This window comes from Echeneis naucrates, chromosome 19 (genome assembly GCF_900963305.1).
Source record: "Echeneis naucrates chromosome 19, fEcheNa1.1, whole genome shotgun sequence".
In the NCBI taxonomy this organism is placed as follows: Eukaryota; Metazoa; Chordata; class Actinopteri; order Carangiformes; family Echeneidae; genus Echeneis; species Echeneis naucrates.
The window spans coordinates 967,839-995,048 of record NC_042529.1 but is presented as its reverse complement, the minus strand read 5'-3'; the positions used below and the strand labels follow the sequence as shown (position 1 = coordinate 995,048).

The 27,210-nt window shown below is 46.9% G+C and overlaps 1 protein-coding gene across 1 annotated transcript; it reads left to right on the top strand.

The window, feature by feature from the left end:
• The first annotated feature begins 1,582 nt into the window (after window positions 1-1,582).
• On the top strand, window positions 1,583-26,954 carry rnf213b (ring finger protein 213b). The gene is made up of 65 exons (XM_029527546.1): window positions 1,583-1,789; window positions 2,169-2,271; window positions 2,361-2,998; window positions 3,077-3,232; window positions 3,469-3,638; window positions 3,728-4,002; window positions 4,077-4,309; window positions 4,491-4,697; window positions 4,780-4,993; window positions 5,079-5,134; window positions 5,214-5,379; window positions 5,468-5,608; window positions 5,924-6,022; window positions 6,099-6,227; window positions 6,435-6,600; window positions 6,691-6,858; window positions 6,952-7,101; window positions 7,187-7,803; window positions 7,938-8,097; window positions 8,176-8,393; window positions 8,473-8,616; window positions 8,693-8,848; window positions 8,932-10,195; window positions 10,386-10,570; window positions 10,644-10,796; window positions 11,064-14,825; window positions 14,911-15,047; window positions 15,129-15,227; window positions 15,319-15,431; window positions 15,534-15,647; window positions 15,733-15,779; window positions 15,861-16,017; window positions 16,115-16,250; window positions 16,496-16,684; window positions 16,777-16,910; window positions 17,034-17,209; window positions 17,296-17,499; window positions 17,596-17,783; window positions 17,871-17,991; window positions 18,077-18,177; window positions 18,275-18,454; window positions 18,578-18,723; window positions 18,801-18,900; window positions 19,077-19,188; window positions 19,371-19,572; window positions 19,657-19,847; window positions 19,932-20,051; window positions 20,218-20,319; window positions 20,396-20,638; window positions 20,762-20,843; window positions 20,918-20,952; window positions 21,047-21,150; window positions 21,327-21,471; window positions 21,574-21,739; window positions 21,840-21,934; window positions 22,021-22,269; window positions 22,469-22,601; window positions 22,688-22,771; window positions 23,215-23,398; window positions 23,843-24,044; window positions 24,140-24,217; window positions 24,370-24,567; window positions 25,107-25,196; window positions 25,596-25,771; window positions 26,293-26,954. The coding sequence occupies exons 2-65, from the start codon at window positions 2,191-2,193 to the stop codon at window positions 26,429-26,431; spliced, it is 15,180 nt and encodes a 5,059-aa protein (XP_029383406.1). The 5' UTR covers window positions 1,583-1,789; window positions 2,169-2,190; the 3' UTR covers window positions 26,432-26,954.
• Window positions 26,955-27,210: the final 256 nt, after the last annotated feature.

Below are 27,210 nucleotides of genomic sequence, written 5' to 3'. Positions count from 1 at the left end.
GTTCAGTTTAGGGCTGAACTCCAGAGGATGTACCAACCTCACGCTGGTTCTAGACAACTGGAAATACGCCATCACGACGCAGGTGAAAGATCTGCTGCTGCACGACCACAGCACCGTGCTGCCGGACTACGGAAGGTGAGCCCTCTTTGGACCCTGCTGGGTCGTCCCAGTGTGAACGGTGTCTCCTGTCCGTCCTCCAGGATCCAGCCGCTGTCGGAGGCCGTCGGGCATCTCTATGAGGAACTCAACGCTCTGAAGCTGCGCCTCGCTGAGCTCACTGATAAGTTCGGAGACGTGGAGGCCTTTGTGGATGATGCACGCAGAGGTGGACCTCCAAGGAGGAGAACCAGGGTGGTGGTCCGGAGAGTCCAGAAAGCTGCAGGGTCACTGGACTGAGCTTTTTGTTCTGTTCGGTTGGTCGTCACACCTTTTGGCTTCATTTCTCAGACAGAAGAAGAAAACATCAGCTCCCACCAAACACCACATGCTCCACATCTGGGTGGATGAGCCGACCTCCACCACTGTTCACTGGCAGCTGTGTGCACCAGAACCGGTCCAGATGTGGAAACCAGACCTGGGTCCACACGGACCAGATGTGTGATTCGACTTGTCCATCATGCTGCAGCATCCATCATTTCTTCACTCAGCTATTTAGTTCTCTGTCGCCACTAGATGGCTCCCAAGCATCAGGCTGGATGTGGAAAGTTTCCAATCAGATTTCCAGACAATATTTGATGGAATCCAGCTAACTGATTTCTGTAAACACACAGTCACACTTATTTTTCTACTTCTGACTATAATTCACATTTTAATCATTTTATCTTCATTTTTAGAAATTTAAGTAGTCTGTTTTTCAAAGTAACATTTTGTATCATTAGCAAAATATCAATGAAATATTAATGTTGAAAGTTCAAATTCTGATCCTGATTAAACATTGATATGTTCACATGTAAATAGTTTTTATGCTTGTATTTGGTTTAGTGGAGCCAATTTTAATCTTTTTTTCATCCTGAATTTATTTTTTATAAACTGATTAAATGACTCAATTCAACTGTCAAGTCTGTGAAAGAGTTGTTTAAAGTGTCTATTCTTTTCATTTAAGTTCAGGAAGAAAAAAAATCTAAAATGATGCATACAGAATTAAAAACAGAAATGCTGAAGAGCTCTCAGTTTCCACTTTCTCTTGCATCAAAACAGAAAGTGGAAATGTCCGATGAGACCACGAACACAACATTATAGATATTTTTTAAAACAACTTTATTTAAAACATGTTGTTGTGCTAATAAAAAAATACAAAGTTGTTTTATGAAATATGTATGAAACTAATTCAATAATTCAAAACAAGCGGAAAAGACCAACAAGAGAAAATAATGGATGATAAATAAACCAAATAAAAATAATAATGAGCACAGCAGTAACAGTGACTGATCTGTTTCAGTAGGTTTCTTATTTGATGAGACTCAAAGAGAAACGAAACTAAAACTGCTGCAGGTCGTTTCAGGGAGCGTCACAAAATGATTCTCTATTTCCACCCAGAAAAAAAACTAACCTTTATCATCAGCTGGTCACATCTCAGAGAGAAGCGACGATTATCGCGTTATTGCTGATTTCACTGATGAAATCAATCAGATTTTTACCCAATAATCTGATTGATTTGTTGCTGTGTGCCTCGCAGCGTCGCTGAATTTGTTGGCGCTCCCTTCAGCTCGTACAGTTTTGGACTTCAGGTGGGGAAACAAACAGAGAAGATCCGAACTGATGAGCAGACTCTGTGCAACTTGACTGAAAGGTGAGAGAACCTCAACACTTCTGATGATTCCCTGTTTCCATGAAACTACAGTGAACTCTCTGTGTGCCTGAAAAAGAGGCGACATGTCTGAAATGAGCCGAATGAATTCACAGCATTTCTGATATTCTCACCGTGTTTTTATTTCCTGTCATGTCACAGTAAGAGTCCTTCGGTCTGTTTGTAAACTCCTTTATTCAATAGTTTGAATATTTACTTCCAGCTGTCTCGTGTTGTTCTCTTGAGAGCTGTACATTTCTGCCTGCTGTCATAAACTCCAGCAGACATGACATTCACAGTCACCACTGAGAGGCGTTAAGCCTACAAACACAAACAGGCCTGCAGATTTCCTGTGGCTGAGATCTGAGATGTTTGTTTTCAGAGACAGCTAACAGGGATCTCCGATGGAGGGCCGACCTGGAGCCCCCCAGGAGACCAGGACCGGGGAGCAAGTACCGAGAAAACGACCCCGGAAACCAAACAAGGTGGAAATCTCTCTTCTTTTCTCCAACAGTTCAGGCGCTTCTTCAAAAAATAAAATAAAATTATAACCTCATACTCTTGTGTGTTCCAGGAACAAGGGCCACGCAGTCCAAGCAGGAACGTTCAAGACAAAGACGAGAAGAAAAGAAGGAGAAATCGAAGAAGGAGAAAGAATGTTAAAGAAAAAGAGCAGATGGAGGCTGAGGAGGGGACAAGCTGCCAAACTCAGACTGCAGAACATGAAGCGCCCCAAACGGGCCAAAAAGGGCAAACCGGCAGACAACAGCGCCACAGAGATGTCGGTATGGTGGAGGCCGAGACTCAGACCAAGAAACACAAAGGTGCACACAAATTCACACAAACTGCAGTCGTTACTCAGAGCGACAAGGAAACGCAGACAGATTTCCCTGCGTCAAAACAGGACGACGCAAATCTGGACAAGACTCAAACTGCCACAAGCAACACAAGCGAATGCACACGTGAGGCCTCCGTGCAAGACGACAGCGCTGCTCAGACTCTGTTGACAAAAAGTGAAAATCCGGACAGCAAGGAAGCAACGACTGATTCAGCCAAGGAGCCAAAACCTGAGAGAGAGGTCGAATCGAAAGGCGAGGCCGCGGCTCCTGAAGAGGCTGCAACAAAGTCCTACGCCAAAGCTGCGTCCGGAGACGGGAAGAGCAGGACGCAGGCCGACACATCAGCGGCAGATAAAACCCAGAAAACACAGAGGTAAGACGAGCAAAGGGGGGATGAAACCTGAGACCTTTGTTGAATCTGAGAGTGTAAACAGTGTTTGTGCCTCCACAGAGATCGAAGCCCGGTGAGGCCGCCGCCCGGCGCTCCCATGTTCACCTTTCACATCTACGCTGTGCTCGACAAGAAGTTCAAGTTCAACAATCAATATGACAAACTCATGCTGTTTTTGGGAAAAAGGTCTTTTCACCTTGAAGTGAAACATTTTGTGTGAGTTTTCTTTTAAATATTCTAATCTCTCTGGAACTTTATTTTGAAGGGTTGGTGTCCATAAGAAGATATAAAACTTCTTATGATATCATAAGATATAAAAAAATCGGACAGTCGAGGAACTTTCAGTATTACCTGTTTCAGAGTTTTGTCTTTGTGTTCGTGCAGCTGTTAAATATTTCACTGCAAATGGAAAGCAGGAACAGTCAATAAGTAAAAACAACTTTTATCTTCAGTGGACTGAAGCAGGAAGGCTACCTGGTAGAAGCCAGTTTTTCCGTTGAAGAAAAGAGCCTCCCTAGAGGAAGCTTGTTGACCTACAAGTACGGTGTCAAACAAAGACAGAAAGAGATATTAGAAGTTGCTCTACGACATGCTGAAATTCCCCCAAACACCAATATCAAAGGTAAGATAGTCAGACTGTCACGTTCCTCTTCCTCCTCTGTTGTTTCAGCCTTTCTGTAAACTCAGCATGTTCACTGCTTCATCACACAGAGCTGCACCTTTACGAAGGCGTCATCAGTCACGAAGGTCGCATGCAGAGTTGGATTCAACTGATCGGGATGAGAGGGTCCAGAGGTTATCAGATTGCAGACACCTGGCAGGCATCAGGCAGAACGCTGCTCGACAGAATCTTCCAGAAATGGTCTCCATCTGACAAACAGAGCCGAGACATCCTGCTTGAGAACCTGAACCATTTTATGATGAGCCTCGGCTCGGCCCATATGAGGGTGGTCTACCCGGACAACTCACGCCCTCCCATGATCATGGTCGGTGCCACGAGGAGGTTAATATCTGATACCTCCAGTATTCCACCAATAACCAATCGGCCTTTTGTTTACAGACATCAGACCTGATTTCAGAGAGCTTGGTCCAGATGTTGAGAGCAGACTCAGCAGATGAATACCGAAGCATCAGTCCTCTTGTTCTGGGCCTGTCTGTCTTCCTGGTGACCAGGAAGTGCAGCATCAACCTCGGAGTGAAAGGATGGGCGGAGCTTTGTGTCCTGGTGTCCACTGAGACGTTGGACAAGAACAACTTGGACGTGTTGAGTGATAACTTCCTAAATCCACTGTTGTAAGTGTTTCAAAACGCTTGAGTCCAGTCCACTCCTTCTTTAGGTCGTCTGACGAATGTTAAAAAGCATTAAGGTGAATAAGAGCTTCAGGTTGGATGGACCAAAGAGCTTCTCGTCTTCAGTTTGTGTGAAAATGTTTGATCTGAACGTACTGATCTTGTTGAATCTGCCCCCCCAAAGCACCGTGTTGGGGCTGATGAACCACTGTGCTCAGTTGTTGGTGTCGGAGCTCGTCCTGCTCGTTCCTCTGCTCTTTAAACTCAAACATCCCGGAGCTGATGCTGCCAAAGTGGGTCCAGCTGTGGAGGAAGAGAACTGGTCTGGACTGGAGAATGTGAAGTTCGTCGTGTTCAGACAGCGTATACAAGCCTTCCCCGACAAAAGAAGGTGAGTCCTGTCTCAAAGCTGACCTTAACGTTATTGTCCCGAAACAAAATGTCAGTCCAAAGAAGTAAACTGTTTTCTACAGGAGGATGATGGCTCACGTCCAGCTGAACTTATCGATGGCTGAACACACGCCTCTACTTCTGCTGAGCTGGTTAACTCTGCTTCCCTTTGAGGATCTACCCGAATTCTCAGACCTGACCGGAGTCCCAGCAGAACACCTGATCCAGAGTCTGTTGTACAGACTCCGAAAATGTGGAGATCCAAGAGATCAAGATAGAATGAAGGAGATTTTGGAGGTGGAAATGACAACATTTAAGATTCATCAACATTCATGACCTTAAGATGACCTTCTGTGACAGTTTTGGCTTGTCCTTCCTGCAGCATGCTGAAAAATCCTTGGCTCATCTCCTGCAGAAGGTGGTCAGGGAGAAAGACCGGTACGGACTGAAATACTTCTCAGACTGGCTGGTTAACTGCGGCTTTGTCCTCACTGCATCTTCTGCTCTCTGTCTGCAGGATGATCGAATCTGGAAACGTCCATCCGGCCTTGATGAGCAGCATCAGAGTGGTGCAGAGCACTTGCAGTATCGTGCGACTCGTCTCTGGGTTCGCGGTGGTCGTTCTGTCCTACCAGCTGGTGATGAAACTGGCAGAGATTTTAGACGCTTCGCTGAGAAACAAAGTGAGAACTTCCCCTGCTTCCAAAGTGACGTAGAAAAAAAAAAATCCAAGAGTTGGAAACGTGCAGCAAACGGTTTTGTGTCTTTCAGCCCAAAGACGAACAGTTTGAGCAGCAGCTGCTGAAGCAGCTCGGCGACGTGCAGCAGCAGATCAGCGCCTGGCGAGATGAGCTGCTGCACAAACCGCTTGTATCGCCGTCGAAAACGCTGACATACTCAAAGGAAATCGAGGTAGGTCGTCTAATCAGCTGATTTTGGCTTCAGTCTCTATTTTTCCTTCAGCTTTTGGATTTCGAGCTTCGCCCTCGTTTCATGAGCCCAAACAGTCAAAGTTTACTGTGATGATCAAACAGGGTTCCTTTGAAAGAGGAAAGAGAGCCGTCCCATAAATCCATTCACAAACCTTTTACTCTGACTGGAGGATGAGCAGATCAGATGTTAAAGGTTAAAGGTTGAAGGTCACTGTGACCCTCCAAACACCTTTAACCATTACTCAGGACTTATGAACTGTCTCTAAATGTCATAATGAGTGTTTTCAATCATCAGATGTGGGACGCGCTGCTGAAAGTCGAATGTTCTATCGAAGCGGTTTCTTCCCGCTGGACTCAGATTCTCACAGAAGACCTGAGGAAGAGGATCTGTCAGGTCAGTAACTGTGATCAGCAGCAAAGATTCTTCTGCTTTCCTTTTACAAACACATCTGAGTTGTTTTTCTCTGCAGACCAGTGAGGAGAATAAAGTGCTGGTGTGCTGCCGTGAGTCAACGAAGGCGGCTCTGCTGAAAAGCCACGGTGTCGTTCGGACCTGTTTCGATGAGCTGTGTCTGGACGCCATCAGACTCATCTGCCAGGTACAGTTTTACACGTTTAAAGGCCTTTGATTTAAATCAGGTCCAGGCTCTGTGTTAATACAGTGAAAGTCTCAAAGGTCTGCATTCTGAAACGGGGTTTTCAGATCAGGCAGGACTTCTAGAACTTTGTGATGTCACAATAAAGCACTCGGCCATGCCAGTACATGACAGCCTGAATAATGATTCTTCGTCCTTGTCTGTGCTCAGAAACGGCAGGAAGGGGACCTGATGCGGAGTTTTGGCCAGAAGCTGAAGGATGTTCCTGCTGTCATCATCTCCACCGTCCTGGTTGAGTCATCAACGCGATTCAGAGGCGACCCGGTGACGCAGCTCCTGGACCCGCAGTCGGCCGTCAGCTGCCTGCTGTTACAGGGTACGCCACCGGTCCTGCTTTCTGCCTGAGTCTTCTCTCATCACTCTGAGGGAGTGAAATGGTCACAGTGTTGTTCTCATCCTGGTGCAGATGACTGGAAGGCGATCCAGGTGGACGACTCTGCAGGGCATGTTGTCCACAGCTCTGTGGAGGCTCTGCGGTCTCTGGTGGACTCTCTGCTGCAGGGAAGCGTGGCCCTGGGACACCTCCAGACCTGCCTGAAGCACAAAGAGCAGTTTAAGAGACTTTACCTGCAGTGTACGAACACAACTGGCCTTCTGTCATCACCGCAGTACATTTCCTGCCATCAGGAGTGAACTGTAACTGTAATGTGTCGTATCTCGTTCACAGACAGGAGAAATACCAAATCTGAAACAGTTGCTGTGGAAGCCGAGGCTCTTTTAGCTCAGAGGGAGAAGGATTTAACGCCTTTCAAGCAGCGGAAACAGCAGATAGACACTCTGATAAAGATGATGGCCAAGGTGAAAGAAAAAATTACAGGTGAGTTTCACGCGAAAAAAACACGTACACGCCTCTCAGTGATTATTATCAAGAGTGAGGTGGTTCCTTTTTTTTGTTTTCCCAGCTTTAGAGCTGTCTGCTCTTCAGCAGCAGCACACTGCAGATCTCCAGACTGTGAGCCTGAACCAACTGGTGCTGGTTCAGCCTTACGATGCCAAAGGAAGGCTGAAGCAGATGGGTCCTCCTCAGGTCCGCTGGTATAAACTCAGCATGAAAGTCCTGAAAATGGCCAGTGAGATGGACAAACTACATCGCAGCACCTTGATTCTGTCCTCATGGGTCAGTGCAGCAGCGTCTGTGGCATCAGCGAGCGTTCAGCTAACCCTCACTCAGGTCTGCGAATGCATCTGGGACCGGATTGTGGAGTGGTTCTTTCGGCTGGGAGTCAGCATAGCAACGGCAGACATCACTATTGAGCAGCTTGAAAGGGTTATATCGATGTCTGGAGACCAGGGAGACGGGGAGCTCATGAAGGAAGAGCTGCTTCTGATGTCTGAGGTGTTTTCTTTGAACTCACAGCAGTTCTCACCTGAGAAGGACTGGGTGGAGCAGAGACTTATTCAGATCCTGGCGTACTCGCAGCTCCGCCAGGCCGCGGCTGCAGCCAGCGCAATACTGAAGATCGCTGAGAAAATGAAGCTTTCTGGGAGCTTCACAGAAATCAACACTCTGAGCCAACTGGTAACAGCCTCTGCCGCCTTACACCACAGCTGTCTCCCAATTCAGGGTTACATCAGAGGACAGATTGTGAAGTAAAACAGCTCTTTTCTTCAACTGAGGTTTCTCTATAATCCTTGAATGTTATGTTTCAACAGGAAGACGACACCTTTAAGCAGCGGGCCTTGCGAGACCTCGGCCCTGACCTGTTTCATGCTGAACAGAAGCTCTCCTCAGTCACCAAGCAGCACACTGAGTGCCTGGAAGTGTTTCTCTCAAGCCAACCTCTGATCAGCTGGGTCAAAAATAACCTCAGAAGTAAGACAGCTTAAATACCATAAAAACAGTCCACGTGATCACCAAGACGAGCCCCTAACAGTCCCTCCTCTGTCCCAGATATGAGCGATGTGAAGGTTTATGTCGAGTTGGCTTCAATATCAGCCGGAGAGAACGACAGGGAGATTGACCAGGTGGCCTGTTTCCATGATGCTGTGATGGGCTACGCTCCCCTCCTCTACTCCCTCTCCCCTCAGGCTGGCTTTAAGGAGTTCATGAGTTCTGCTCAGCAGGTGTGGGAAACCCAAACCAGGGATGAGAAGCTACCGGACAAACTGGTATTTATTTCTCCGTTTAGCAACCCAAGCCCTTTTCCTGTAGCAACGTGACAACGAAGCTACTGCGTTTGTTTTTCAGAGCGAGTCCACCCGGCTGCTGAGCTGGCTGAAGGCCCTGAAGGAGACTCACGGCTCTGTGGAGCAGTCCTCACTCTCCCTGGCTTCTTCTATTAATGCACATGGAGTTTACCACATAGGAGGCTCTGATGGAGTCACACAGAAGGTAAGAGGACAATCTGACATGAGCAGGTGTGTCCACGTCTCACCCAACCATCTCACTCGTCTCCACCTGTTTGCAGAGATGCCTACAGAACACGGTGCAGGTGACGGTGATGAAGGACGAATACAGAGAGACGAGCTACAAGCTTGAGCAGCTTCTGGAGCTGCAGAACAAACTCATGCTGATGTCGTCCAAAGGGGAGCACGGCAGAGAACAAGTCAACAGGTTCACGGAGGTCGGTGGCATTGAATGTGTGGACAGAGAGGGCGGAGGAGTCGGCTGTTTCCATTAACGATACGAGTTGATGTCCCCTTTTAGGTTTTTGAAGGCGTTCAGAGACTCGGCACCATCCTTCTCCAGATGCAAACATCTGGTAATTTGCTCTTCAGGGAATGGCACGCTGAGGTCCAGTGCGATGCAGAGCAGCAGCCGTGCATCAAAGTCACCTTCCCTTCCCTAAACTGGAAAGAGATGCTGTACTCTGGCGGAGTCACAGAGCAGCTACAGAAGCTGGCTCAGTCCATGGAGAGCTGCCAAAAAGAATGGCGTACCTTCATCAGCGAGATGCGCTCCAAATTCAGCTTACTGAACCACTACACCTCAGAGCAGCTGGTGTATCTGAGCTACTGGATACACAGAGCGTGTCAACGGCAGGCGTCGGCTCCTCAGCAGCTGTGGCTCTTACTGTTTCCCATAAAGCCTCAGTGCACTTTAGGCGAGGTCAGATCCGCTTACGAGAATGCAGCTCGTGCTGTACAGGACGAACTGGATGATGATGAGTCTGATGATGAAGATCAAAGTTCAACGGGACCACCTGAAGAAGAGGGTCATAATTTGATTGAGTTTTCTACTGAGGATGAAGATGATGGTGACATGAAATGTGATGATGATGATGTGAGGAAGCATGATGAGGCCGTTCTTGAGAACCTCTGGAGGAGATTCAAGAAGGACATGTCCAGGTACCTCACTGAGTACCTGGACATCTCCACTCTGGGCCACTTCCTGTCATGCCTCTCTGAAATGAACCAGCAGCACATGATCAGGAACCTTCAACCCATTTTCCAGGAGGGGAAGCCCAATCTTTTTCTTTGTCCCACCGAGGAAGTTTTCACCACCACGCTGTGGTTTTACATGAAGAGTCCAGAGCAGCCGCTGCCGTCCACTGATGAGGTTCTAGCCTGCAGAGAGGAGACCACGGAGGAGGAGGTTGAGATCTTTCTCCGGCGAGTTCTCGGTCAAGGCTCCAAACAAAGCTGTCAGAAGTTATATTCCCTCGTGAACCCAGGGCTGCTGGGGTACGACGTCAGCGTGGCCTTGGGGGAACTCTTTAAGAACCTTGAGCGAAGTGCCAGCCCACATTATCGTCTGCTAATAGTCAGTCCAGTCATGCACCAGCACAGATATGTGCCGTCTTTCTTCAGCAATGAGAAAGTGCAGGCTGGCGTGAACATGACAGCAGACAGTGCCAAGAAATATCTGAATCGCCACTTCACACAAAACGCACTTCTTCACAACCCCGTGGCACAGGTTTCCCCAGATCAGCTGTCAGTCTGGATGGTGTCCTCGACACGCCCTGCTGTCGGTAAGGATTGACTATGGTTATGATGATGTTATGAATTAGGTAAAAACTGAACATACACAACTTTGGCTCTTGGTAACATCAAAAAACGATGATAATATATTATAAATATATAATATTTCTGTGTTAAAATCCATTCATACAATTATTTCCTTGACCCAGTTTATGTTCTTTTTTTTTTTTTTTTTAACAGGGAAATCCCTTTATGTGGATCGGTTTTTTGAAAAGTTCCAGAAAAAATCTCCCCGAGCAAAACACATCAGGATCAGACTGATTGAGCCATCAGTCGATATAGACTCTTTGTTCAAGAGCCTTTCGGACAGGCTGGTCTGCTTGAGGGAGCAGGATCCCGTACTGCTCCACATTGACACCGCTGGGGTGAGTGTGGAGGCCTTCACCTTTTCAGACAGCTTACTGCCGTTGGTCGTACCTGAAAGTCTTTGTCTGTCAGGTTCGTTCCGGCCTGGAGGAGCTCCTGTTCCGTCTGCTGGTTCTGGGCTGTTTGACTGACAGTCACGGCATGGTGTGGAGAAGAAACGCAGCTCAGCTGATCACTGTCGAGGTCCTGAACAGTCACACGTCTGCTCAAAACCCGCAGACAGAGGTAGCTACGTCTTCCTCACAACAATTTACTCTCTGTATAGTTCTTAATGTGATATTGTTCTGTTATGTGGCTTCAAACAACACACAGGATGGATAATGTTTCAGCTTTAACTCACAGCATGCCAACAGTACAGTTTTTTATCAAAGACCGATCATTCATAGAACCTAGATATTAGGTAAATGAAGCAAAATAAAAAAAATCATAAAATCACTCAGCTCCATGAAGGATTTCTAATAAGATCTAATTCATTTCAATTTGTTCACGCAGAGGAGACTTGGACTGCTGGACATTCTGCCTACCATCCATTGCAGACCTCCTAATGAGGTGATGCAGTTGCTGGCGAAAGGCAAACACAGTTTGGATCCTCTCATGGACGAGCAGGAGTTTGAGAGTGAGGGGATTCAAAGACCTTATCAGTATCTGAGGCTCCACCACAGAAACCAGAATCTGGACCGCTTTAACTACCAGGAAGGATCCAGAGCGGGGGATCACAGTGATTGTCTAGCTCACTTCCTGTTGTACTCTGGAATGAAAGATCCATCTTGGGCTGAGCTGAAGAACTTCTCCTGGTTCCTCAACGTCCAACTGAAAGACTGCGAGAACTCAATTTTCTGCGATCCAGATTTTCTGGCAGACCAGCTACCTGGTTTCAAGGGCTTCATTGTGAAGTTCATGATTCTAATGGCAAGAGATTTCGCCTCGCCCTCTCTGGACACGTCTGATGAAAGCCCAGGGATGCACCATGAAAACATTCTGCAAGTTGACCTTCTCGATCGTCTAACAATTCGCAAGCGCTGGGAGAACGAGTCTCATCCCTACATTTTCTTTAATGCAGACAGATTCTCAATGTCTTTTCTGGGCTTTCATGTAAAGTCCCAGCGGCACTCTCTCTGTGCAGTCGATCCTCACAGCAATAAGATACTGATCGAGAACGTGATGTCTCAGAAACTCTTTGAAGATCTGGAACGTCAGAGGATCTGTCTCACCGAGGACTTTGATCAGTTGCCCCGGCAAAACAAAATTAAAAGGATTTCACATGTTGTTGGGGCAAGAAAAGGAATGCTGGACGCCACGTTTGATCCAGACCCGACATATGAGCTCACTGCTGACAATGTGATGAAGATGTTGGCCATAAACATGAGATTCCGCTGTGGAATCCCAGTCGTCATCATGGGAGAGACCGGCTGTGGGAAAACCAGATTAGTCCGTTTCCTTTGTGAGCTGCAGAAGGAGGAGAGAGCAGTGGAGAACATGGTCCTTGTCAAAGTTCACGGTGGCACCACGGCAGAGATGATCTACAGGAAGGTGAGTGAGGCAGAGGTGCTCGCTGAGAAGAACCGCAGAATGCACCAGCTGGACACAATTTTGTTCTTTGATGAAGCCAACACAACTGAGGCCATTTCTGCCATCAAGGAAATCCTGTGTGATCGCTCTGTGAAGGGGGAACCTCTGAGAGCCGACAGTGGCTTAAAAATAATAGCTGCTTGCAATCCATACAGGAAGCACTCACCTGAGATGGTGGAACGTTTGGAACGTGCAGGATTAGGATACCGGGTGAAGGCAAACGAAACAGAGGACCGTCTTGGCAAAGTCCCCTTGAGGCAACTGGTGTACAGAGTTCATCCTCTGCCACCCAGCATGGCGTCTTTGGTGTGGGATTTCGGTCAGCTGAGTGACTCAACTGAACTTTCTTACATCAAACAGATCGTCCGGAAGAAAATTGCTGATCATGATCTGCCAGGAGACTGTGTGGGCGTCATTTCAAATGTACTGGCAGCCTCCCAGAATTACATGCGAAGCCGGAAGAATGAGTGCAGTTTTGTGAGTCTGAGGGATGTGGAGAGGTCTATGAAAGTGCTGGTTTGGTTTTTCCAGCACAGTCAGCTTCTTTTCAGTAACTCCCCCGCCCTCCATGAGATTAATAAAATACTGAAGTGCCTGATTCTTGCGGTTGGTCTCTGCTACTACCCGTCCCTTGTGGCCAAGGAGGAGTACCTTTCTGTCATTTGTAGGTACTTCCCAGAGCCTTTTCGCTCTTCAGCAGCATTACAAGAGGAGATTTCATCCTGTCAAGACTTCTTCCTGCAGAACATACAGACAAGGGAGACCATAGCGAAAAATCTTGCACTGAAAGAGAATGTGTTTCTCATGGTGGTTTGCATCGAGCTCAGGATCCCACTCTTCCTGGTTGGAAAACCAGGGAGCTCTAAGTCACTTGCCAAAACGGTGGTTGCTGATTCCATGCAGGGCCAGAACTCCCACTGTGAGCTGTTCAGGGAACTCAAACAGGTCCATATGGTCTCCTTCCAGTGCAGTCCTCACTCAAGTCCAGAGGGCATCATAGGGACGTTCAGGAACTGTGCCCGGTTTCAGAAGGACAAACACATGAACGAGTATGTGTCAGTGGTGGTACTTGATGAGATTGGACTTGCAGAAGATTCTCCTCAGATGCCCCTGAAGACCCTTCACCCTCTTTTGGAGGACGGCTGCATTGACAATGACAAACCAGATCCACACATGAAGGTTGGCTTTGTTGGCATCTCCAACTGGGCTCTTGACCCAGCAAAGATGAACAGAGGAATATTTGTGTCCCGATGGGATCCAAGTGAGAATGAACTTGTGGAAACTGCCAAGGGAATCTGTTCCTCCTCCAATGACATCCTCCTGAAAATCACACACCTCTTCCAGCCCCTGGCAAAGGCCTTCCTGAGCATCTGCAAAGAGACCTCAAGGAATCAGTTCTTTGGTCTAAGGGATTATTACAGCCTTGTCAAAATGCTCTTTGCCACAGCCAAATCCACACACCGAGAGCCGGATGGTGGGGAGCTGGTGGAGGCCATCCTGCGTAACTTCAGTGGACAGCCAGAAGGATTTGACCCTGTCGTATTTTTCCAAGAAGTTCTCCAAGGTCTTACAGATATTCCCAGACCAAGCACCTTACAAATGGTGAAAAAAAATCTCAATCGTGACACCGACCAGGAGAGCCGTTACCTCCTTTTGCTGACCACCAATAACGCAGCTCTCCATATCCTTCAGCAACAAGTCTTTGCCAAAGGAGGCTGCACACGGCCTGAGATTGTCTTCGGCTCGGGATTCCCGAAAGACCAGGAATATGCCCAAATCTGTCGGAATGTGAACAGAGTGAAAACATGCATGGAAACTGGCTGCACTGTCATCCTGCTCAACATGCAAAATCTTTATGAAAGCCTGTATGATGCCTTGAACCAGTACTACGTTTACCTCAGCAACCAGCAGTATGTTGATCTTGGTCTTGGGTCCCACAGAGTGAAATGTCGCGTCCATACAAACTTCAGACTGGTGGTAGTGGAGGACCAGAGGAAGGTTTACGAGCACTTCCCAGTGCCCCTCATCAACAGGCTCGAAAAACACAGGCTGGATAGGAGCACTGACCTGGAGCTGTGGCAACACCGGGTTCTTGACAAACTGAAGAAATGGGTGAAAGAATTCTCAGACGAGGCGTTCAAGCTATCTGACGTCTTTGTTGGCTACCACGAGGACGCCTGTGCCAGCGCCCTGCTGCAGGCACTTGAAAGGAGAGCACAAAAACTTGAAGACAGTCAAGGAAAACAAGATGAAACTGTTAGCTCAATGGAAGACGACAAAACAAATTCTAACACACACAGCGAGGAAACGGACACACTGCAACACGGCACAGACATTGATTTTGCTGTAGAAGAAGAAGAAGGAAGTGGGTCACAAGAAAATGATGGTGAAAAATCCACTGATGAGAACAAAGTGATGCCAGAGAGTGAGGAGATGGTGGACACTGAAAACGCTGCTGGACCAGTTTGGGACAGTAAGGAAGAAGAAGTCTTTGATCTTGCCAAGCATCTCTTGTTAAACTGTGCCACCCCTGACGCTGTGGTGAGGCTCAAGTGTTCAGGTTTAGCAAAGCATGAGATTGGAGAACTCCAGAGGATGTACTTCCAGCAGCAACATCACCACTCACTCCGAGATTTCCTGGAGGACCAGATGAAAGAGACACTTGGGTCCACCAAGTTTGTAGAGGTGAGCTAAAGACCACTGCTTCAAACTTGTCTTGAATAATCTTCACAAATGTCTGATGTCTCTGCCTGCCTGGTGTTTTGTTTAGATAACTACCTTCTCCAGCTTGTTAACCCGATTAGACGTCAGGGTGGTCGCCCACGCTCTTGGACTACATACAGACCGGATCCTGCTGATCTCACTCCACCAGTTTGACACTGAAGTCTCTTTCTGCAACACAATACGGTACCAGCTGTTCGGATAACAACTGCCTCTTTGTTCGCTGGTTGTCTTTTAATATTTATGTCCTTCACCTCTCCGTGCCAGGGACTTCATTCAAGGTGCTGGCCATTCTCGTCACATCCTGTTAATCCAGATGGACCTCGAGGAATCCCACTGCAGCGACGAGCTCATTGCATCCGCAAAGTGTGTCAACCTGCTGAACTCATCTGTTTGTACACATGTAAAATGTAAATCAGACATATCTCATTTTAGCTTCGACTGAATCTGCCAACAGATACTGCACCATGAATTTCCTGAAGTCACTGGAGGATCAGCCCTGTTGGGTGATTTTCATTGTGAAGGTTTCCAGGATATCAAGTCAGTCTCGATACATCGGTTTCCAAGGAGGTGAATACTAAGTGGATAATGATTATTGATTATTGGAATACAGCTATCTGCTAACGGCATTGTCCACAGAGTATGATGAGATTAAAACTGTGTTTGTCATAGGAGCCTGGCAGTCGGTTCACATTGATGACCTGAGGGATTCAGAGGACATGAGCCTGAACCTGCTGAGCTTCTGTGGGACCCTCATCAGCAACCTGCTCAACCCGGCACTGTCAGGTAAAAGTGCTTTTTCATCACAAGCAGGAAGGAAAGTGGTTCACTCTGCTCTTTGAATTCATTTCTGATTTTTGACTTTTTCTAGAACACGATGCGGACGGAGAAATGGAGTGGAAAAGAAATGATTCTCAGGTGGATGAAGCTGGTGTTCCCTCAGACCTCGAAATGTAGTTGAACATTTCGGAAATGAAAAGTAATTATATTTTTACACAGGCCGAAGGAGTCCACCTCCACAGATTGTCCTTGGTGAGATCCTGTATCCAAAAGGCGGTGGCTTTGCTCAGGGACCCTGATGGCATCCAACCACGGGGCATGCAGCGGATTACTATCCTTCTGAATCTCCTGGGCGCCAGTCAAGGGGACGTAGGAGGTAATGATCCCGTACTCCACTGGATCAACTCGGATCAAGATGTTTCTTTTTAAACCTCTGCTGTTGATTTTTCAATTGTTTTCGATCTTTCTGGAAGTTGGTTTTCAGAAGGTGTTGTTGAGTCGGCTGACTGAGGCCTTGGCGCAGAGGGAAGCGTGGATGGCCTCTCCGAGGGAGTGGGTGAGCAGGGAGGCCAAGAAACGAGAGGCTCTCCAGGAAGGGGGCACTCTAAGGTAACAAAAAAAAACAACACCCAGTTAAAGTCCAGCGAGTACCTTTATCACCAGTAATTGCTCATTTGCCTGAAAAACACCTGACACCAATCTCTGTTTTTCATCTTGATCATTTCTTTTCTTTGTTGCCGTCAAAAAGATGTGTAATAGAAGTTACTCTACACGTGTGAAACCTGAGGCCACGAGTCGATCAACAGCTCATCAGAATGTTGTGCTTTCTTATTTTTACCATCTTCACCTGGTAGACAAACTCTGTGGCGCTGTCTGCAGTCCAATGTGACGCAGATCTTGGCCCGTATGGTGGAGCTCATGGACAGGTATGCAAATTTGGACCTGCTCTCCCATCAAAGGCTGAGTCCAGGTCTGATCAAACTGTGGTTGGACATCCTGGCAGATTCTCAGATTTCAGACCTCACTCCTCTCCAAAAACCAAGGTACAGCAGATAACTTCCTCCCTCCGATCCACACAATTGGTTTATTCAGCAGGAGGCATCATCCGTCATTCTTCTCTCTGTTAACTCCGCAGTGAGCCCGACCAGGAGCTGCTGGTGCAACCGTGCTTCAGGTTAGACGGTGAAGAGCAATCCTGCTCTGCTCCGTTCAGTTGGCTCATCTGGCAGCACCTTCAAAGTCTGTGGGAGGAATCTGAATTCATACCAGGTTGGTTCTGGTCTCACACAGTGAAATGATAAAAGACCTCTCAGGGTTTGGTAAAACTTTCAGGGCCTTTGTAGATCCTGTAGAAAGTCTGTTTGGTGGGTTTGGCTCTTCTTTCTCCTGCAGTGACCAAAGAGGATGACACAGAGAAGATCCTCCACCTGGTGGGCTCCTTCAGCAGCAGCAAGCTGGGCGGCCATTTACAGTCGCTCTCTGATGAGGAGCGACTGGAGTTTGGCCTCCACTTCCTGCAGGACTTTGTGCTGCTGACTTTAAAGGCGAAGTCAAAGGATGAGCTCGAGGTGCGGACCTAACAGGTCGCAAGTTAAGCTCAAAGATTTTGGGAGCAGTTGAAACAGCCTCGACTTTTTCTCTGTGTCTTGTGCAGGTGATTACCCGAGCCGTGTTGGGCTGCGTGTCTGAGCTTCAGAAGTCCATGGGCGTGACCCCTGACCTCTCTCCTGCCTGGATAATGGCTGCTGCCGAACATTTTGGCACCAGATTGGAAACTCTCTGCCACATGTTCCAGCTGCAGCCTGAGCTCGCTACCGATGTCTTTCAGAAGAGGATGAAGGATGAGCCCCAAGAAATGGTGAGAGTAAAATTCAGTTTAAACATCATCAACATCAACGGGTCAACTGTCCACCAGTCCAATCAGCTTAGAGTGCATGTCCGTTGCTGTCGGCAGGTGGAAGACATATTTGCTTTGGGCGTCTGCGTCGAACAGACCAAGCTACTGACTCTGTCGTCCCTTCAAGAGTGCGAGTTGTTTGTGCGCAGAGTTGAGTTCCTGCAGCCGTGTCTGGACCGAGCGTTCGGGCAGAAATACAGCGCCCTCTGCAGCCCGGGCTGCCTGCAGCACCTGGATGCCATCAGGTGGGTCTGCTGCTGCTGCTCTGGAAGATTACATTATTCTGTTTCTGACAGAACTGTAAGCTAACGTTTTATTACTTGGGCTGTCAGGTCATTGTGGCTCGGTATGCTCGTTGTGGCGGCGTTCATCCAGCACGTCGTGTTCAAGGTGAACAATAACGACGGCGGGTTCAATGAACTGGCTCTCAGACACTGCAACCTCCACCTGAATGTACGTGAAGCAGTTTTTATCTGGAAAACACCTAAAGTCTCCATAGTGGGGTCAGATGTTTGAGTCTTTTCTGGTTTTCACACAGCTGATGAAGGAGTCAGCTGATGTGAGGAGCATGGACACACTACAGAAGCTGATCCACATCCTCAACTCGTTCCACGACAACTGTATCAGCAGGGATCTGAGGTCCGATGCTAAATATTCATTCTCTGTGAACATTTGAAAAGTGTCCATCTTAACACATCAAATTCACTTCTGCCCCCTCATGATATCGTCTCTACAGGTTTGGGATTACCTGCCCAGTTTGCTTCCTGGAGTTCAGTGAGCCGTCTGTCCTGCCGTGTCAACACGTCCTCTGTGTGCCATGTCTTCAGCGCTGTCTCCAGACACAGAGATACTCCTGTCCCATATGCAGGGCCAACCTGGCCCCTGACTTAAGGCCGACCGTTTCTCCCAAAATCAAGTGAGTTGGAGATAAATGGCCGAGTGATAATGGTCATGGAAAAGTGTGTTAACATTGATGTCTTTCTGCTTCGTTATGAAGAGTAGCAGTCAGCCTGACGGTGTCTCTCTCTGTCTGACTCAGGGTGTTCCTGCAGAAGCTGGCAGCTGTCAGGAACTGCTGTAACTCCTTCTTCCTGGAGGTGGTGTCCAGGTTCTGTCTGTCTGAGGGGCAGGAGCCCAGAGAAGGCGTGGTGGAGCTGCTCCTCTCCTTACTCATCTACGCTCACGGTCAGTTGTGCCTGTGCATGATTTTCACCAGATGCCACCTGATGCTCTGATGACGCTGACTCTTGTGTGTGATGCAGGAGATGTGTACAGGACCAGACAGCTCACTCCCTTCCTGGTGTGTGTGGATAACAACCCAGTGGTCCGATCAGTGCTGCCCAAACTCCTCCTGCAGTACAGGTTAGAAATCACAGGAGCTGTGTCCTGAGACAGTCCAACTTATGGACTTTTTTGGTCACAGCTCTAAGAAAACGGACGCTCATGTAAAAGTATGAATATCTTGAAATGTATTTGCCGTAGCTGAGGTAAGAAACTGTAGGAAAGTGCATGCTGGGTAACAGATGTGCGTCTTTCAGCTACGACCAGGCAAAGGTTCACATTCAGGCCTACCTGAGGAGCCTGAAGGAGAATCTTCTGGACAAGAAAGACCACACTGAACTTTACCTGCTGTTTGTCAACTGTTTCCAGGTGAAGACACCACACTGATGTTTCTGAAGCCACATTATGTAGATGATGATTCTTCTGCCCCACCCTCACAGAACCTCCTCATAACCTCCTCTCCCTAACCCTACTGAACTGCAACTGCTACCTGAACTGAACACATCACCTTTTCACCAAACATGAATTGTGTCCTTTCAAAATCTTCTCAGGACTCTCTGTTGTGCTTGGAAGCGAGAGGAGGAGAAAGTAAAGAGCAACAGAGACAAGGAGAAATAAGGTTCCTGAGCAGGATGGCTAGGAAACAGACTCCAGACCGCCAAGAGGACCCGACGGGGTTCCTGCTCAATGTGGCCAAGCTGAGGATCTGCCTGAACACAGCTGCCCAGCTGCTGGAGACAGCTGCATCTCGAGGTATGTGATGCTGATGCAAAACTTCATGTTTTTAAAACATGAGAGTGTGATTTTTTTTTTTTACTGTTCTTTCACATAAATCAGGTGGCGTTGAAGAGGTGGAGGGTCAGTACCTGGAGCAGGTGAGGGCGGTTTTTGAGTACTGCGGTAACGACTGGCACAAGGTCTACCTGCTGCGAGCCCTCCACAGCCTCTCTGGTACATCCTGCATACAGTCCCTGATGAGCAGCCCGGCCTGGAGGTGGCTGTTTCCTCCAAATCTGCTCCAACTTCAGGTGAGGACACGTCACATAAACACTGAGCTGCCACATTTCAAACAGCAAGCTTCGGTAACGTAACGTGTTCCGTTTTCTTCGTAGACAATGACTCAGTCCAGTGACCAGTTCCTGTGCTGCGGGGCGTCCTACCAAGGTGTGAGAGACGTCGTGGTCCAGGTCCTGCAGGGAGACGGATCGGACACCTTCGCTAGAGAACTAAAGGTCAGAGATACTCCAGAACCAAAAACCAGGCCGAGGAGGAGAGATAAGACTGAAACACAATTGCTATCAAAATGTCTCACAACAGCAACAACAGCAATCAAATGTGGAGGTTTAAGCAGCTGATTGAGGTTTTTATTGTTTCCGTTGTTTTATTCTTTATGTGTAGAAGCTCAACAGGTCGCAGATCAGCCTCCTGGCCTTGGCCCTGTACCGACACATCACCTGCCGCTACAAATCACCTAACACCAGCATACGTCCCTCCACACAGGTCAGTGTCTCCATGACGTCCATTTGTGTCAGGTGATACATCCCTTTCTTTTTTTACAGTCTGTTTGAACTCACAGGAGACAGCGATGATGGGAGATCTCCTCAGAGACATCACACCCATAGAGTTCAGGGAGTTCTGCACTTCACTTCTGCAGAACCGGATCGGTGGACCGGGATCAAGCTTGCAAATCAGCAACAATCTTCCTCCTCAGACAGAAACGCTGCTGGAGCTGCTGGTCCACCTGGACTCTGTGCTCCTGAGTGGAAACGATTTGCTGGGTCCTCTCTATCAGATTTCCTCCCAACCTCAGAATGCCACAGTAAGAAAACCTCCCATCTGCATCTGACATGTACTGTCAGCGTCATTTTACTGACTATCACAGTTAAAATAATTTCTCCTGTTCACTATGAATCCACACACTAATCCAACATCTTCCTCCCAGAACTACTTTCTGCCAACTATGGCCGACGATCACACGGGTGAGGCCAGGCAGTGGCTGCAGAGAGAGAGGCTTCAGGCGTACAGTAAGGTTTTTGAATTCTGAGGCTTTGAGTCATTCCATCTGTCAGAACATGTCTGATGTCCGTTTTCCTTCCAGCCTGTGCCAATGGACATCCCTGCTTTGTAGGAGAGGTATGAGCTTCATGTCCTTTTTACACCACTAAACAATGAGGATTGAATTGTTAAAAAAAATATTGATTAATTACATTTGTCTGTATTTTCACAGTGCGGTAAACCGATGGTTATTTCCCGATGTCCCGACTGTGGAAGTCCAATTGGTGGCATGAACCATTTGGCCGTCTCTGGGTTCGCTCCAAGCGGTGGATCGAGGTATTAACCCTTCGGTTTGTGAGCTGCTGCTTTGAAATCTCAAGTTCAAAACAAAAGCCATCTTGTTTTTTTGGTACCATATTTGGAGGAGAAGGTGGAGCTGACCTTCTTTGTACTGTGTCCTGATTGGGTGGTACAAACTGTCAATCACACACGGTTCATGTGTAAATGTTCAGAGATCAAACTCGACCTGGACACATTTTGGGGGAGGCAGCTGGGAGGTCCGATGCCCCTGAAAGACAGATGACTTCTGCTCAGTCCCACATGCTGCGGCTGCTGATGCACCTCGCCATGCTTCAAGGAACCACGAAGAACCTGAGAGTGAGACCTCCCTTCAGTCTGCTGCAGAGCTAACATATCTCTGCTACTGAAAACATGCATTGGCATCATCCACTCCTGTTTTATTGTGTGTGTGTGTCGTAGGGAGTTGGAAACATGATCCACCCCAGGCCCCCTGATACCGTCAGCTTCCTGTGGCGCCACCTGGAGCGGGACCTGCTTGTGTTGGGGAAGGCGTTGGATCAGAACATGGAAAACACGGCGCTTGCTGTTCATTTGGTTCTTAACGTCTGCGCTGATCTCCCTGCAGGTGATACCGAGCTTCCCTCAGCTCACCGTTCTCCTTCTGTTCCTCGTGTAAAAAACGACATAAGTATCCGTAACGCTGACTCTGCTGAATCTGAACAAAGGTTCTCGTGGAGCAACACCTGGTCTTTCCTCCAGACAAGAACGCCAGCAGTGGGAGAGGCATGTCTGTGATTCTGCCATCAGCCCAGTGATTCAGGTAAGGTATTAGAAATTAATTAGATTCTCTACCTGGACTGAGAACAAGTTGCTTTTATTTCAGTTTCTTCATGTTCCTGTTTTCAGAATCTGCAGAATTGTCTGGTTGAGGCTCAGGATAGAATCCGTGCTAATGATGGACTTGCTGGAACTCCCCTGATGACTCTTCTCTGTGGGGATCCGGGGAAAATGCTGTCCCTCCCCTCGAACTGCCCGACTCATCAGTCCTCCTTCTGGACTTTCCCAGAGCTGATGACGGTGGATCGATTCTGTAAGATGATCGAAAACCTGCAGGGAGGCAGCTCTTTAACTCTGCTGAGGCTGTTCGTCATGAAGGTACGGATGGCTGCAGACACAGTGAATAAGAGCTGACAAGTCTGGTCAGGGTCAGATTGTTTTGAAGTCTATGGGAAAAAGTCCCTCCTTCTCCCTTGATTTATTAACCCAGTCAGCATTTTCCTGGTGATTACCACACTTTCTGTTTTTGGGGTTTTACTTTTGTACTGATCGTTTTTCTTTCTGCTCGTCTCCTCAGATTCCCTGTGTGAGGCAGCTCCACCACCTGCCAGAGCTGGCTGCAGTACAATCAGACCTGCTGAGGGTGTTTCCTCAGGTATCAGGTTCTCCACCACAGACCATTGCACAGATGATACAGCAGATAAAAGCAGGTATATGGATATTTCATTTAGAGAGGATGGAAGACTAAAGAAAAAGAAAAACACAATTTTAAAACTTTGCTCATCATCCTCTTTAGGATACCAGAAGAATCTGCTGGTTGAGAGAGTTGAGAGATTCATCAAAGTGTGGAACAGCCTGAGAGAGGAAGTGAAACAAAACTGTAAGCATGTTCCCATAAACACTGAGCTCTGATGTGATCCACTGCTGGAGTGGTGTGTTAAAATCTGTCTCGCTCCAAAGGGAAAAGGGAAGCAACAGAAGCCAGATATTTTTGGAACTACAGTCACAAGATACAGTATAACCAAGGCAAATTAAAAGAAAAACACTGAAGGAGTGCAACAGAGAAGTAAATTGAGCAAAAGGCGCTCTACACACTCACTATAAACACACAAAATGCAGAAAACTGCAACAGGTAGTGTAGCACAATTAATATACAGACATAATCGTACAAAACCAAAGATAACTAAAGACCTATAAAGTAAATTAAAAACGGTAATCTAACTTAATGAAACAGCAGCAGCACTGTGGTACAGTGGTTAATACGGGGGGGTTGCTCTACAGCCCATCTCATGTACGTCTCCCTGCCTGTGTGCTTATATTTAGCTGAAGCTTTGGGTGTGGATGTGAAGTTGTGTGAGAAGGAGTTGACGACTGAGAGCTCTGGGGACTTTCTTACGCTGAGCCGACATGGACCAGGATCCTGTCTCCAAACTCTGGTGAACTTCCTGATGGAGACTCACAACAGCCTGGTGAAAGAAGCCAGGAAACTGAGCCGCCAAGAGGACAGGTCAGCAACCGCTGCTGACTTCTACATGTGTTTGAGCAGGTTGGGGTGATGTTAAAGGTCCATATGGTCTAAATGTAGACCTCCATGTGGTCTTTGAGTCTAAATTGGGTTAAGGTTCTATATTAATCCAGTTAAATTATCAGAGGTCTCAGTCTACAGAGAATTGCTCACAGCCTGGATTTAGAAACTGAGCCTTAAAACCAACTGTTAGGACTTCTGGGACTTTATGATGTCACATGCAGTCATGACTCAGCCGCTCTCCAAACCACGCCCACTTGGACCCATCATCCAATTAAACTGTTACCTGACACTTTACATTTCTCTGCCTGCCTTAGTCCATTTTGGAAACAGTCTTGATGATGAAAGCTCTTTAACATCACCATAAACTTAAGTTGAGATTCTTTTTTACACGCATTGAGGTAATTTTCTGTTTTCTTCCCTCAGTGACTACTCTGTTCAGCTGGACTGGATGTCAGAAACCCAGCTGACTCTGTGTAACCCTGAGAGGGAGCTGCTGCCTTTGGTTTTGGCCCACTATCACTACACCTTGAAGAAAGGTGGGGAGACCGTCAGCAACTACGATCTGCCAGGGATCCAAACCCAGCTCGCCCGCCGCTTCCTGGCCGGAAAACCGCTCATCAAAGAAGTAAATATTCAAAACCAATCATACATCTGCATGAGGGTGTCAATGTAATACCACATAACCTTAAAACTCTTTTTGCCCTCTTTGATCAAATCCAGCACACGTCGAAGCTCCTGAATAGAAGTCTACAGGATTTCTCTGTGGTTCTTTTGGAGGTCAGACAAAAGATCCGTCAGGTAAAACCAGCTCCCTCCTGAAGGAATTCACTGTTTTACACTAACAGAGTCTTCATGTGGAACTGACTAATGCCAGCTGGATAAGGTTCACACTAGTTTCCCTTGTAGGATTTTGTGAGGCCACTTTGCTAAGAGGTTTCTCTGTGCTGCAGGAGCCGCTAAAGGGGTCCGTGTGCAACGCCGTAAGAACGGTGCTGCGATCATACCCAGATGTTTGCGATGCCGTGTCTGTGGTCGAGATTGGCCTTCGCTTCCTCGGCAAGACGGGCGGTGATCCTCAGGGTCAGCTTTCGATCTACCTCATCGATTCCCTGCAGATGCGCACACAGATTTCCAGCACTGTAGCCAAGGTACAATCCTGGAGGCCCACAACTATTTCCACTGCAGTGCCACTGCACAAAAACTGTGATTATGTTGAAGTCATTTAGTGAGAAATGATGAAACACCCGCTTGTTCCTCTTACTGACTATTTCATACAAGAAAAGTTCTACTTTTCTAAAATATGAAATAGGTGAAGTTAAGCTGTATGTGAATCTTCTCTGTTGCTGTTTTACAGAAAAGGTTTGATAGACCATGAAATAAAACTAGTGTCTAGTGTCTAGTATCTTATTCTTTCTGATTTTGGGGTTTTGCTGAACAACCCAGAAATCTTTCATCTTTCTTGTTACACTTTAAAAATGATCTTAATATTCAACCTTTATTTTTTGTATTTGTTTACATGTGTAATATCTGCTTCCTACAATTTATTTTGAAGTGTGTTGTAGCTCCATCTTATATCTGTCCTGCTTTTATTTTTATCTTAGAGTTAAATGTTTTTACAAGGGCTTTAGTAATAAAACTATTATTAATATTATTGACATACAACTTGTTTGCTTCTTTTTCATTTTAGAGTCTTGGAGAGAGCAAACTGGAACACAGCGTATTCACCTGGCAGCTGCTGACTTGTTGGAAATCTGAGCTTATGCTTAACAGAAAGCAAGTAAGTTTAAAAAAAAAAATCTGAATTCAATAAGTATGACCAAAAAACACACTGAATAACTATATTGAAGCTAAAACATTTAAATGTCCCCTTTACTGACTTAAATTTGCTAAACGCATTGAAGAAACTCCACCCACGGTGACCACATAATCACCCGTGACCCCTGCTGGCTGCGAGTAACTGACCCCAAACGCCACAGAGTTAAATTTTCTAGGCTGTAAAGTGTGCCGCCTGACACGACAGGCACTCAGAGTTTGACCCCAATAAAAACTCTGTTTAAGGAATTCTGTCGTTAGAGCTGTTTCTGCTATGAACACCATTATTTGCAGGTTTTGTTTTTTCCAATATAGAAAAAAGAAAACATTTATTATATATCTTTAATTCGTGATTGTCTGTCAGAACCCATTTCAGAAACTATCTTCAGAGTTCCAGCAGAAACTGTCGGAGGACCAGAGAAAAGATCTGAAGGTTTTTCTCACCGGCACAGACGTTGACACATTCTGTTTGGAGCTGCATGAAATCCTGCTGCTGAAGACCAGCAGGGCCTCCCCTGACCCTTACCAGCCACAATGGGAGTAAGATCAGCCATTTGTATTCACTCCTCTCTAAGTTGACTATTTGTGAGTTTAGTTTTCATAGGACTCACCAAATGGTAAATCATTTCCAAAATATTTACTTTACTTGGATGAAAGAATTCACCACTTTACCCCAAGGCTGTTTTTAGAAATAAACATTTATCGTAAGCTCATGAATGAAAGAAGTGTGCCTATTGTCAGTTTAAAGATTACCACCTTCTCTAAAGGAATTCATTGATTCTTGGCAGCTTTAATCAGAGTAAAGTGTGGAGGTCTCACCCAGGGTTCTCCCTTGGGATTTGGAGCCTTTTGACTTCCAGGGCCAGAGCGTGACCCCTCCAGGCAGCCATCTGTCAGGGGGAAAGGAGCTTAAGTTGTATTCCTTCAGCCACAGGTCACTTATATTTAAGCAGCAGCTGGGCAGGGCAGTGAATAGGAATGCTTGTGGTGAAAACAAAGATTTCAGTGCGAACCGCTCTTCATCGCCCCCCTTCTCACTCAACCCTCCCTGCTGTTTCCAGCATCAGGTACACTTTAGAGAGCCATTTGGAGCAGAAAGACCTGCCACCTCTGCTGGGTCTGGAGTCCTTATCAGAGGAGATCACACTGGGACAAGGAGCTGACGTGTGGATGGCAGCTGTGGAGTTTAAAAGAAGATAAATCCTTATCATCTGTACAGTGAGCTGAGCATATTCAAGTAGTTTGCTATAATCTGTTGTGTTGTGATTACCATGCATAAGAAAATATCTTAATTGTGAAAGAGTGATAATAATAAATACATTCCATACATGGATGGACAACGGAACAGGCCCTCCATTTCAGGAGGCCTCGGGCCAGAGCCTCCACAAAGACCTTAGCCACAATTCACAAAATGATCCTAAAGACAGGAAAACAACCACAAAGACACACAAAATGACTAAAAAGAATAATAAATAAACAGCTGCTGTTATAATCCAATAATGCTACCAATCCATATAAAAAGAATTATTCAGATAACTGTGTCTTCTTCCGATGTAAAGAATGTAAATGCACATTTTGGTGTTGTTTTTTTTAATTGTAATTGTTAAATTGGTGTTGTTTTTTTAAATCGTTATTATTCCAAGGGCTAAATTAGACAGTATTTAATCAGTGTGGCTGAAAGTGCCAGGGTTAATAAACGGTAAATAAATAATCTGAGTGTAGACTGAGTTTGCTTTGTGGTCTTGTTTTCCTGTAAATCTTGTCCAAACACCGGCAGCTTCGGAAAAACGTCCCAGCCCTTCACGCCTCCTTTTGTAGAGTCAACCAAACGGTTCTCCCCGCCACGCCCACCTGGTGCTCAGGGTCGGACTGACAGCTCCGTCTAGCCTATCAGATACGAGAACAAGGACACGGCGTTCCCGCTCCACCAATAGAAGAAGAGGAGAGGCGGGGCTTACTGGTGTTGTTGCCACAGAGAT